Raw genomic sequence first — 14,386 nt, 5'->3', positions numbered from 1 at the left:
TTAAAATCACTAGAATTGCATTAGTCTCACTTTGATCGCAAAGAGCATATTATCCTTGGTTTTACAGTTTTTTTTCAGAAGAGCATTTCAATAACAATTTGAGGTTTTTTCACATCATTATCATTCTTGCTCAAAGGTGATTACAGTAAATTTGAAAGATATGGACAAGGACAATGCTCTAAAGAATCAACAGAAATCGATTCTAATTTGACGGCGCCTCTAGAAAAATAACTAAATAACGTGTGCAGAAAGAGTCTCGGCTGATTATCATCAGAAGAGATCATGCCACTCTTTACTCTTCACAAACTCGTGAATCCTTACATGTTTTCTCCTGTGCAGGGTCTTTTGCTTTGCAAAGCTGTAATTGCCCATCTACTGTCAACATTGATTGTGGGCTTCAAATCCCTATTTATACATATGAGTTTTTGAACTTCTTACCTTCCCTAGTTCTGCTTTCGTCTGCCCCATTGTACATCTGTCTACAATTCTATATATTAATATGTTTGTGGTCCTTTGCTTTTAAAGATTCACCATATGATCTGTGTAAAAAAGACATATCTGCTTTTTTAGCTGGCAATGAATACTAGTTCTACTCAGTGTGATACTCTAGCATACATTTAGATCAGTTATGAAGTTTTGATCTAACTTTATTATGTACAAAGCGTATGTAGAAACTCACTAAAAAAAGTCAAAATAATAATCATCAGTGGGCGATTAATGACTTGGAATACCATGACTGTCCTTCTGATCCTCCAAAGATGGCCAACCACAGAGCCAGTAATGTGCTTACTGCACAAAATCTCTGGGATGGATACTCAGTGATATTTATATAGGGAACTTTGGAGGTGTAGGGGAGACCCCTTGTTAGGAGGAAACTATTCTTCATGTCTAGGCAAATTAACTGAGGCTTTCTCCCAGCCCCAGAAAATTCCTTCAGTATATGCGTAAAGGAGGTAAGAGAAACATGTCAGGATGTGGCACGGGGAACACTTAACCCCACACCAGTACCACATGATACACTACTTCAAATCTCCGGAATTTAGTGGGACTTCCTCAATCAACTCCATCTATACCCCTTTGTTTGGACTTGGAATGCAATCCAATCAACGAGATGGCGAGGTACAGATTGGTTGCCTTTTGGAGACGGATTTGGTCTTCCCCTGACCTTGTCTCATTTGCTAAGGAGCTTGCCGAAGTTAGGTCCCTGGAGGGATCCGGGAGAATTCCACGGCTACGTACGGTTAGAACCATTTTGGTCCAAATGGGTCTGGAACAGTTGTGGTTGTCTCCTGGAACTAATGTGTTTCCCTCCAAACCAGAATTTAAAGCACTGTACTGGGCCTCGGTCCGACAAACCCTAGTGTCTGCTTCCAGCTCCACTAGTCTAACTGGCAGGTTCCTGGCTAACAAGCTGGACCCTTCCCGCGAGAACTATTGGGACATTATTACCAGGCCGTTGGATAAGAAACTCTACCATCAGTTTCGGGTGGGTTCTCTGCCCCTGAATACATTTGTTAAAAATTGGGGCACAGGAATAACCGAATTTTGCAAATGGTGCCCTGGCCACAAGGAGTCAGAGGGCCACCTTTTATTTGCCTGCCCCAAGTACCACGACCCCCGCAAAAAATGGTCAAAACCTTTGTTCCAACGCTTTACTTGTGGTAGGTCCGCTGAGGCTATTCGGGTACTAAAGACCAATACTTCAGAGTTGTTTGTGGTGAGCACAGCGAAATTTTTGGGCTGGGCTTGGATTATTAGAGCCCATAAATAGCAAGGAGTTGCTTGATCATACGATTCATTTTTAAAAGTTTTAATCTAAAATTGGATATTGCACAGTATTTTAAGATGGTTTTATTTATTGATTTTATGTTTTAATAAGGAACTGTATACACAAACGGATCGTCTAAATACAAATGGGATGTTCAACTGGGATTATTTTTAAATGTATAGTTTTTATTGTGTGTAAATTGGTCAGTATGTGGTGTTTATAATGTATGACCTTAACTGTTTGTGTAAACCTCGTTGTCTTTTGTGATTTTATTATCGAAATAAAGACTTTAAATCGGAATCGGAATCTCCTGAATGTGTCTGTTTTTAGGAGAGGAAGAGGAAAAAAAGAAGTCAACAGAGTATGTGCGCCACCTTGACAGGAAGACTTACATTACAGATGAACTCTCTATGCTGAACAAAGGATTAACGGTAAGAAGGATTGCATGGTCCTGGTGCTATGCGGCTGTCACAATTCTCTCGAATACATCCTCGCCAAAATTACTTAAGTTCAATAGCGACCTTGCCAGGAAATTACAATACGTAGTTGTTGCAGCCTGGACTTCCTGTTTAGGTTTAAATCATGTTACTCTGAGAACTCAATAAAAGACATCTCTGGAATCAGAAAAGTATGCTCACTCTACATTTGCATAAGGATATTGACTTGCACTTTTTTCAAGGAGTCATCCATTAGAAATTAATTCTATTTTTGCACTTTCTTAGCTTTCACAAGGAGTAATCAATCAGGATTACAAACTCTGTTTTGCAATTTATTTATTTCCACAAGGAGTCAGCCATTTGGACAGATAACTCAATATTCATCACATTGTTTGTACAAGAGAAGTCAGGGGAAACCCGTTCATACAGACTTGTCATTGTTTGAAAAATAAGTATGGTATTAAAGTATCAATTAGAACAAGTTTATGTTTGCTGGGTGTGTACCTGAACTACTAACTCTGTGTTAACAAAGCTTGCCATATTACTGTCAACCTGTTAAATTGAATGTTATCTAAGACACAGAAGGTTATCATCTAATGTTTTCTTTAGCAAACAATCTATAATAATTTACAGTGTTTTTAGTGTTAATATATTGACTTTCATTACGTTTCAGCTTTGGAAAAATGTTGAGTTTCATTCCAGAATGGAGAGTTGGAAATACAAAGAGTGTCAGCAGGTATATTATATATTAAAAGTTAGCCTATATCAGAGGCTTCTCTTATCTTTAGATATCAATGCTCCTGCAATGCAGACCAAGCCCAGCTGCGAGACCATTCAGTGTTACAGTATTCAGAGTCTATCTCTTGTGCCAGCCATTCCCCTTTCTCCAAGCTTACTTTCATTCTTCATATTATTGTAAGGTTGGCAGTAAGTTTGGAAAGGTGTAGAAGCTCTCATTACTCCCGTTGGATCTGGATTGCCAAGTTAGTCCATCTTGGCAAAATCAAATGGCCACTTACCATTTTCAACCCGCTTCCTCTCCAAGATGAGCTTTTTTTTGGCCCCCCCTCACATTATGGCTCATAATGTGAGGGGGGGACCAAAAAAAGGATGTTTTACTTCATGGAAAAATATTGCCCATGCCTCTGATTACCATTGTTGTTGTCTAAAGCTTGGCCAAAGTATCAGAAATTTCAGGAATATAGTGCTGATATAAATCTTGGTAGCTACTGCCTTTTAAGGTACTGTTATCTTGATTCACAGTAAATTGTGGAGAATTGTGTTTTAAATAATTTAAGGCATAACAGAGTAAGGACCATCGGAGGTTAGATTATTTGTCCGCCCACCCTATTTTGAGTGGGCATAACTATGGCCAGTTTTTACTTTCACACATTGTCATCCAAATCGTGGTGCCCAGTGAAAGTAAAAGGATATTAATGATTTTCCTGGCAAAGGGGTAATTTCCTTTTTTATTTTATCCTGGCTTGAGATTTTGTTTTTGAAAATAAAAAACAAAATATTGAAAGTGGGCTGTATGGCACCATCTTGTTAATGGAGCCACATGGCACCCTTTCAATGCATTGACTGGAACTGCCGTGATGGCGTTTCCTGCCTTTTGTTAGTGATGTCTGCTGGGGTGGTGGATAGCTCTAAATACAGAGTACTGTTACTGCGGACTTAAAATTAGCCCCCTAAATCTGTGCTATTCTCAAAGGAACACAGCCTGTCTTCTACCAAGTACTGGCAGCCTCTATCTTTCCAATAAGTATTACGGTTTAAGCATGAACATGTAGAATTTGGTCGGCATTGAAATAGGTAGTGGAAGTCACAGAAAATATAACATTTCAGTAAACTTGCAAAACAGCAAACCAGAACCACACTATAGCTGGTTTAAAAACAATCCTAAATATCTAATTATAAGGTTTAGAAAGGTGTCCCTAACTGTTCTAACCTTTAAATATCCTAAGTATAATTAATACAAAGTAACAAAATACATAGGATACATTTATTTTTAAAAAAAAAACCACCAGTGTTTCACACTCCTACATAACTTGTATAATCATTAAGTAGCATGATCAAAAATACAGGGAGCTTGAACAATATATTTTGCCTTTTCTAAACCAATGGGACAAACACTGTATGATGGTGATTACAGCACTTATGTAGAGATATAAAGTCATCATCTACCAGAAGAAAAAGGAGTGAAGGAAAAATATTAGGTCAGTATGATGGACATGTTCAGTAAAAATATCACATCCTGGGATATCGGCATTTAGCAGGTGAGATAATTATTTTGTCCCATTACAGTATACTCCTAATCAAAGAGCAGAACACCAAAATGTATAGACTTATGCAATTTATGGACATTGCAAATACAACTTAATTCTGTTTCAAGTTATACAGATCTTACCCTTTTTGGTTCTCTCGTGGCATTTGGACAAGCTCAGCACTGATTTCAAATGTATGTTTGTACATGTTAGACAGTTATTTTCCTACCTAACATCCCTTGTGATTCCCATGTGAAATCATACCAGGAGCGAATTCGGTTCTGAACGACTTTAGGGATATTGTATGTATTCATGTAGGCAACAGTGTCATCCAAACACGCACGGTAGTAGTTCTGCCCAGCTGTTGCTGCTCCAATAACATCTCGCATCTACAAATATAAAACCTAAGTAAGTGTTTTATCTTACAATAATAAATACGCAGTCATTTGAAGCTATTTTCTTTACAGTTACCCTTATGCTTCCCCGCTTCTAGGGCCTGATTCTCAAACCTCTTTTCCAGGTCAGGAAAAGAAGCATCATAGGCACATGCAAATTCACAGAGTACTAGATATTATGGGCCACATGTACAAAGGTAATTGTTTGCAATACCAAATAGAGAAATTTTGCAATTCACTCTTTGGCAATCACAAACACCAAAGTACAAATTTGTCTTTGACACATTTATCAATTCCTAGTGGGTCGCAAATAAACCTACCTCATGAATATTAATGAGGTAGTTTGCGGTATGTGCCCCATTGGGAATTGCTAAAATAACAAGCGTGGTGGCCTGGTGGGGCAGCAGACCACCATGTTTGTGATTGCTTTTAAATAAAGCAAGCTGTTTTTGAAATGCAGCCCATTTTCCTTAAACTGGATGTGTTTAAAAGAAAAAAATGAAACGTTTTCTTTTCATCTTTTAAGTGTAGGCAGGGGCCCATAGGACCACTGCCTGAGACCACTGCTTACACTTATTAAAAGTTTTAACGAACACTCACAATGGGGACGGGGTCTTTTGGGAACCACCTCCCATTTGCAAATGGGTTACCACCTCCTTGAATTAGGTGGTAAAATGCAATGTTTTGCAACCAGATTTCTGTTGCAAAACATTCACACATACAACTGCGATTTGATATTAGGAAGGGATGCCCTGAATATGCTCAGTCCTGATACTGATTCGCAAACCCAATTTGCGATTCGGTAATCGGTTAGGGCTTTGTACATGTGAAAAAGCCTTTTTGCAATTACAAATTGGCCGATTATGCTAATCAGCCCGTTTGTGACCACAAAAAGCCTTTGTTCATGGGGCCCTTTAAGGAGGCTAAGGGCCACACATATAAAGGTAATTGTTTGCAATTACCAAATCGTAAATTTCAATTTGCTATTTGGTAATCGCAAACTGCAATGTACAAATGTGTCTTTAACACATTTTGCGATTCCTAATGGGTCGCAAATAGACCTACCTCATGAAAATTAATGAGGTAGGACACGGTTTGGGACCCATTTGGAATTGCTAAAATTACAGGGATGGTGGCCTGCTGGGATCAGCAGACCACAATGTCTGTGATTGCTTTTAGATAAAGCAATCTTTTTTTTAAAATGCAGCTTGTTTTCCTCAAAGAAAAATGGGATGCATTTACAAATAAAAAATTAAAAGCTTTCTTTTAATTTTTTAAGGGCAGACAGTGGTCCTTAGGACTACTGCCTGCTCTTAAAAAATGTTTCTACCAACATTCACCAGTGTGAACGAGTCCCTTGGGGACCACTTCCGGTGAGAAGTTATGTAGTAAAATGCTAATGTTTTGTGTCCGCATTTTGGTCACAAATCATTCACACATAAAACTGCGATTTGGTATTAGGAAGGGACGCCCTATACAAGCCCCTTCTTGTAGTGTGTGCTAGGAACCTTGTGGTTCTGGGCAGACTCACTAGAGGAAGTACGTAACTAGATGGGAGGTATTAAGGTGTGGTTATTAACGGTTATTAACGGTTATGATGTAGTAAGAACAGAACATGACTGTATGTTGAGGAATAAAGACGTACAATCCAGAGCTCCATGTGTGGCGTATTCATTTGCGTGCTTCCGGGCTGGGGAGGATGCTGCACTTCCTAATACTGAATCACAAACACAATATGCGATTTGGTAAAAGGTTACCAAATTGCAAATAGGGCTTTGTACATTTGAAAAAATATTTTTGTGTTCCCTAACAAGACAATTCTGCAAATTAGCAAGTTTGCGACCACAAAAAGCATTTGTACATGTGACTCAAAAAGCATAGATATTTTACCTCTGCTTAGAAAATATTTGATTTATTTTATAGTGCACTGATTGACTCGCTGCAGGAGTATGGCACACAAGTTATATCTGCTGAGGTTTAAAGGTTGATAGATGAGACGTGTTAAAGTGGCAAAGTTGCTACAGTGTGGAAGAAGACAAGATCTATTGCCAGAGTGCTTTCAACCACATTATGTAGCATTTACTCTAAAATACTGCCCCCAGTTGTTGTAATTTCCCTAATCAGTCAACATTTAGAAGACTATATTACTGTATTATTAATGGTAAGATTACCACCCATGGTAATGTAAAATTACTGCCAAGCGGTAAATGCAACCCTTTCCAAAAGTAGAAAACAGCCTCCAGCAGTAAAATCCACTCAGCTGAAGTACAACTGTTGCTGTTAGAGACTGCATTATTGTCACCATCTCATTATAGAAAAAATGCTGTCCAACTATGATGGAATTTACCACCCAAGGCTAGAACAGATTCTAATAAGTTTCCTGGGATTCTAGGATACTTAAACTTGTAGCAAGGTAATGTTAAAGGATCCTACAATAGACGTAACTAGGACTGTTGCAACCTCTTCTGTGTTGATGTTGTTGACTGTACACTAGACCATCTTAGCCATAACTGTGGCTTCTACTAGAGAAAGTAATACAACCAAGCAAAGGATTTATTTAAAGTGAACAATAACTGGTACACAATTAAAACGTAATTAAACATTTAATGAGTATGCCATGGATATGGCTATTCATTAATGATTATTTTTCTATTTACCTGACCGATTAAGCTGGAGAAGACAAAGACACCCAAGAAATAATTCAAAAGCTGAAAGAATATCTCAAACAAAGTTTGTGGTTCTGCAAGGCCACCAATGGTGATTAACGTTCTCACAGCAAAGTAGTAACATCTGAGATACCTGTAGAAAAGGAAGATAAGTTAATCATGAGCATCCCCACATACACCATCTCAAGAGTTGTGATGAACACAGTGAAACTGATGAGAAAATGTGTGCATACATCAATGACCCAATGAAACAATGACACCAACTAAGTGAAAAGCTAAAACAAGTATTACCATGCGTGGAGTCAAATTACATCACCTACGGAAAGTACAGTAGATATTATAATCACAGTTTTTCTGTTCTTCCTGTTAGCACGCAACAAATGATCCACAGTTTGTGGCTGGTGTAAATAAGTTTGAAATAGCCTTGTTTTATTTTTAACAGCCTTAACTAAAAAATGTTCATTGAGTGAGGAATGTAAGACAGGGTCAGATTGGGACCCTATGGTGCACATTTTCATGCAACACAATACAGCAAGACAACTTGTTGGGCTGTGTGACAGGGAGAGAGCAACAATGCGCCATATTTACTCAGATAGGATGCATTTCCCTCTCTCCCTGCTCTGACGCACTGAGAGCTGCCTAAAGTCAGTGCAGACAGTCATACACCATGGTGCACGGGTGTATATGAGACACGCAGGATTGTTTTATGGAGGAAGGGACACCTGCATGCACAAAAATATTCTTCAGGGGCCTTTGCGCGCGCAATGAAATTTGTTTTATTTATTTATTTATTTACATTACTCCGGTCGGCCGTGAGCCGGAGTTTACTACCTTCCACCCTGCCCCTCCCTCGCCCCGCCCACTGCCCCGCGGCACTCCCTCCACGAGCCACTACTGGCAATTTAATAACTTGTTACTGAATCGCAATTTCTGGTTTCTACATAAGAAAATGGATTTTTGCAGAGGCAAAAAGGCCCGATTCTGCAAAAATGCTTTGTACATTTGGCCCAAAGTATTTTTGTCTGATAGCGCAGTTTCTAGCTGCACACAGAATAAAGTAACTGTTGTGACAAATGCATTCTTTTGTACGCATAAAAACATAGCTTATAAATAATGTTAATATTTAAGATCCAGCTAATGAATTCAAAGATACATTTACCTATTGCTCCAGATTATTGCCAGACGGTTAATAACCATGTAGTCTAAAAATGGTTTGGCCATGTTATTTTATAAAAGGGTTGTGCCAGATCATACACTTGCGAGATGCTATTTTTAAAGAATAACATATTTTTAGATAACTCCTCAGAAACTGCCAGCTTTGATATTTCATGCGTGGCTGACTGCGTTAAATGACAGGATTCTGTTTTTTGAGTGACCTTTTATTTGTTCTCTATTTGCTCCTATTTTCCATTGCCGTCTGTTTTTATTAATCAAAGCGAAGAATAGTCTTTTGTAGAGGAAGGTGAAATATTCATATATAAAAATTAAAGTATTTAGTAACACAACGTTCAGAATTTAAAGCATGATTTATCAACCACAGAAAGTATAACCGACATATTAAGCAGGAAGGCTAAAACACAACGACCCCACAGACAATCCAAACCCAAAGTACTGACAAAAATAATAAAATAATAAAGTTGACTTAGGATAGTGCATTGACACATACAGACACCCACAGTAATTCATACAGCATCATCAACTCATGTACAGGCATCTATGCATAAACACGAAAGGGAAGGGATAAGGAAGATCTGGCATCAATGTTGCCAAAGAGAGCCAATAGTTGTGGCACTAGGACAAAGCATCCGTTTGCAGAACCTGAGATTTCATCCTGTCTGCACTGTACTTTACTCTTCTGAATGTCACTGAACTTCTCTGGATACAGATTCCTGCTGCTAGGATCCCTAGAATTTATCGATGAGTCCACTATTAAGTTGTACATTTCTTAAATGTTAACTATTTGGACCATGGTCTGGTGCCATTGATGTAGGGTCGAGAACACTTAGCTAGTTTATATGTCACACTGTGCATCTTGCTGACAACAGAGACCATATAACTTGTCTTTTGTTTGCTTGTGGATGAAGAAAGATTATATCCGAAGTTTGGTGCTGTGAAGATGCTTTTCTCAAGGAAACTAAAGGGCTCATTATGATGGATAGCGGTGCTGGGAGCGCCCGCCAGACGTGCAGCGGTCCCACCAGCCCAATAAGGATGCGCCCCCCAGTATATGCGGGCGCATCCTGGCCTTTTTACATTGCAGAGAGTGCTACTGCTTGCAGCACCGTTCACAATGACAAAATGCCACAATGTGAATTTCCATGCACAATGTGGCAGGCACCACGCGGTGCCTGCCACCTTGTGCATGGGAATGCCCCCAGTGCACAACTGGCTCCCCCACCACAGAGAGGGCCCGTAACGGGCCCCCCACAGCCAGCCTCCGCCTGCTAGGTACCGCCACCATATCCCCGGTCTGAACCGCTCCGCCACGCAATCGCTACAATTGCCTGTGGAGGAAGCATGGCAGGCGCTCTTTGCGCCTGCCACGCTTGTGGAACGATTCACCCCGCCATCCTAATGTGGCGGGGTGAAATAGGAGCCAGATGGCGGAGGGACTGCCACTGCCGGCCCGGCGGTCCCTCCGCCATCGTAATGAGCCCCTAAGATCCTGCTACGAAGACGACTCTGCCCAGCGTCCTTTGATCAAGCAGATGAAGTTTGCTTCTGTGGCCGCATCCAGAACAGATCAGAAGATTTCCTGTGACCCCATGTCTCTACTTGTTTAAATCCCCCAGCTTCTTCTCCCCTGGCTTCTGTGTTCAGAGTTATGAGACCTTCTTGCAGTAGGCCACCTCTTACCACTTCTGCAATTAGACCCTGAAACTAAGAAATATAATTTCCATAGTGCTTCCCCCTGCTTTTGTTACGGGACATCTTCTGTGGATTAATCCTGATAAACAGTCCACAGACAAATGTGCCCTCGGAATAAGGTGTGGATTTTCTTTCCACTCTCCACTTTGTCAAGTATGCGCACAGCCTTGTCCGTGTCAGAGCTTTCTTTTTTCATATGTATAAATCTTATTTTTTTTAGATAAACATTGCACATATGTTATGCTAATCACATGATTCCCTCTAAAATTCAGACATTAAACACTGTATTCAGAGAAGGTAACTAGAGGGTACCCTGGGTGTGGTCCACCCCAACAAACTCTTGTCAGATAGAATGAAAGGTCATCAAGGCTTCAATATCAAATGTTATTTTTATTGGTTTTCAGACCCATATCCATTTTCCAAAACAGCCAACACGTGTTTCGTCCGTACTTGACTTTCTCAAGGCTGTAGACATAAGAATGTGTACAAAATCAATACAATAAAATGCAATAAAATTCCAAAAACAAATTATCCATATTCACAAGTATGTTACAAATCTTGTGTTAAAATAAAACAAAGATCTCACCAATAGCAGAAGTCACCCAAAAGATAAATAGTGCTCACAGAAAAATCTGTGTAAAAAGAAATATAGCCACCAAAATAAACAGTGAGCAAAAGAGCAAATATAGAAGAGAGGTCACAGAAGAATCAAAGATAAACTACACAAAATGTAAACCCTAGAATGACGCCAGTGCTCCTATAGTAAAAACCACAGCAGCCCAAGTGATGTGAGTATGAATACAATACTCGTGGATATAAAAGCACATAAAAAGTGAGCATATAGTCAGACGCACCTAATAACTAACTGGTAGTGATTCCAGAGGCCAGTAAATAGTACCGAAGATAAGGTATCAAGTCAATGAGAAATCTCCACAGCATCAATTCTAATCGAAAAAATATAGAGAAAACATACTGTATAGTTACGTTGTTACACAAAAATCACAACTAAAGAAGAGGGGGGATTAAGCCTAGTGTAATCTCGCCTCGAGATGATTAGACAACATAAAGTGCAGAATGGGGAATAGTTATAATATCCTTATATTGTAAGACAACCCAATCAGTTGAGAGACTAACATGGCCTGTAAAATAGAACAGGTCACGTGGCACAACCCGTATAAAACAAACACATAATGTACATAATCAATAGATAGGTGAGCGGGCGATATCTGAAAAGGTCACGGCAATGTCTAAGATGTAAATCACAAAGCCATGACCTATCCCCGATGTGTAGGTTATACAGGTATAGGCTTTATGAATTTATTTTTAAAATAAAAAAATACAATTTCCAAAATATGTATAGTAACAGTGCTTCATATAGCAAGGTAGAAACAATAGGAATCTACTACAACTTACGTATAATAAGGTAGCAGTTACTGGCACATGTATTAGCGTATAATGCTATTCAATGAAAGCATTCGATTGCATGACCCTACTTAGTCTTATTCAGGAGAGAGTATGCTCTATCCACAACTCAATAAACAGACTAGCAACGAGATCCCCAAATAATCAAATATCTGACACTGATAGAGTCAGAATAACACAGAATAATTTAAAGATATTGTGAACACTCACCAAGGCGATTAGTGCATCAATAATCTCTGTATTCATCAATATTAATAAATCTTAAAATATGAATTCCCACTTGAATAGACTGTGAAGAATTTGTGAAGAAACCTAATCAAAAAAAGGATCTAATCGTTATTACGGTAGTTCAACCATGTCTGATAATACACCAATATATATAAATATATCGTATAACTGGCCCCACTAGGGCAATGTGTTAATAGGTAACAAAAATACCAAGACATAGCGGTAGATAATAACACCTGTGATGCGTCCAATTTCGAGAAATGTGAGACAAAACATATCTCGGGCACATTTAAAATTAGCCAAGCAAAGATGTAAACAAATCATCTCCATAATGAAACATCAACCATCTCTTACCATATCAGTCATTCTCCATATATAGTAACGCGCTTGATAACGCAAAGCAAAAAAGTCCTGAAGGCAACAAACGCCCGCCATGTATGAAATAAGCTAACGTAATCGCGAGAAGTGAACGTCACGGATACCACGTGATCGAGATACATGTAATAAACAAGGGACCGCCAAGAAAAACAAACATGCGCCATCTTGGGGTGTTAAACTGTATAGACCAGATAAACCGATTGCAATAAGAAGTAATGAGCAAGTCAATATCCCTAAGGTCAACAATGAATGAAATCCATAGGGCAAAAACAAACCCTATCAGAAAAACAAACACTCCCAATAATACAGATTGGATCCAATAATGTCCATTACACTGGGTGTTACTGATATAAAGAATACGGCTGTGTAGCACAGCTTCTAAAGAGCCTTTAATCCCCATAAGGAATAGAAGACAGCAACAAAGAGAAAACAAACAAGTAAGAACAGGATGAATAAACAGTCCAGTCAAGTGTGATAATCACTCATTGAAGCAGAAAAAAAGATGTTGTCACCAGTAAGTGTAACAGGTTGGAAATCCCCAATGGAAATAAAATATGTATAAAGAATTTCGACTAATGGTTGTTGAAAAGTGCACACAAATGATATAAATATACATATACATATACATATTCCCAGATACTGAAAGAAAGCAACATATAAAACATCATAGATCTCAGAAAATTATAGAGAAGAGATCATATCGCACTGGTAATGCAAACAACACGCATGTACAAAATTTATGTTTGACATAAAGATAGATGGTGGTAACAATGTAAACATGGATTATACAGATAAGCAGTTAACATCTGTACCAAAACATAAAAATTGAGCTCAATTCACAAGAACCCCCAGAAAATTCAGTATATGTATAGAAGCATACAGGTTTATTATAAAGGTCAATTACCATTGGCCCATGGTCTGATCAATCTTTTAAAAAGACATGCATTTCCCTATCAGTATTGAGTCCCTGATCTACAGATCTTAATTTAATGAGCCATTTGGATTCTAATTTCCTTAGAGCCAAGATTTTGTTGCCACCCCGAGCATCATCAAGAATTGTATCTATAGCATGAAATTTGATGTCTAACTTTTCTGACAGTTTATGTTCAGTGTTGTAATGACGCATCACGGGTGTTATTATCTACCGCTATGTCTTGGTATTTTTGTTACCTATTAACACATTGCCCTAGTGAGGTCAGTTATACAATATATTTATATATATTGGTGTATTATCAGACATTGTTGAACTACCGTAATAACGCTTAGATCCTCTTTTTGATTAGGTTTCTTCACAAATTCTTCACAGTCTATTCCAGTGGGAATTCATATTTTAAGATTTACTCATATTGATGAATACAGAGATTATTGATGCAGTAATCGCCTTGGTGAGTGTTCACAATATCTTTCAATTGTTCTTTGTTATTCTGACTCTATCAGTGTCAGATATTTGATTATTTGGTGATCTCGTTGCTAGTCTGTTTACTGAGTTGTAGATAGAGTACACACTCTCCCGAACAAGACTAAGTAGGGTCATGCAATCGAATGCTTTCATTGAATAGCATTATACGCTAATACATGTGCCAGTAATTGCTACCTTATTATACGTAAATTGTAGTAGATTCCTATTATTTCTACCTTGCTATATGAAGCTCTGTTACTATACATATTTTGGAAATTGTATTTTTTTATTTAAAAAATTCATAGAGCCTATACATGTATAACCTACACATCGGGGATAGGTCATGGCTTTGTGATTTACATCTTAGACATTGCCGTGACCTTTTTCAGATATTGTCCGCTAACCTATCTATTGATTAGGTACATTATGGGTTTATTTTATACGGGTTGTGACCTGTTCTACTTTACAGGCCATGTTAGTCTCTCAACCGATTGGGTTGTCTTACAATATAAGGATATTATAACTATTCCCCATACTGCACTTTATGTTGTCTAATCA

At 38.5% G+C, this 14,386-nt stretch overlaps 1 protein-coding gene across 1 annotated transcript in view; it reads right to left on the bottom strand.

Annotated features, from left to right (window-relative positions):
• Positions 1-14,386, bottom strand: part of CNGB3 (cyclic nucleotide gated channel subunit beta 3) — a 966,824-nt gene that overhangs the window by 331,086 nt on the left and 621,352 nt on the right. The window contains exons 12-13 of the mRNA XM_085604101.1: positions 7,525-7,666; positions 4,702-4,861 (exon numbers count right to left, since the gene is read on the bottom strand). Coding sequence (XP_085460227.1) covers positions 4,702-4,861; positions 7,525-7,666 — 302 coding nt within the window. The remainder of the gene's footprint in view (positions 1-4,701; positions 4,862-7,524; positions 7,667-14,386) is intronic.

The sequence above is a fragment of the Triturus cristatus genome, chromosome 5_1 (assembly GCF_964204655.1).
Source record: "Triturus cristatus chromosome 5_1, aTriCri1.1, whole genome shotgun sequence".
NCBI classification, from domain to species: domain Eukaryota; kingdom Metazoa; phylum Chordata; class Amphibia; order Caudata; family Salamandridae; genus Triturus; species Triturus cristatus.
Note: the sequence above shows the minus strand (reverse complement) of the source record. Positions and strands in the feature narration are given on the sequence as shown.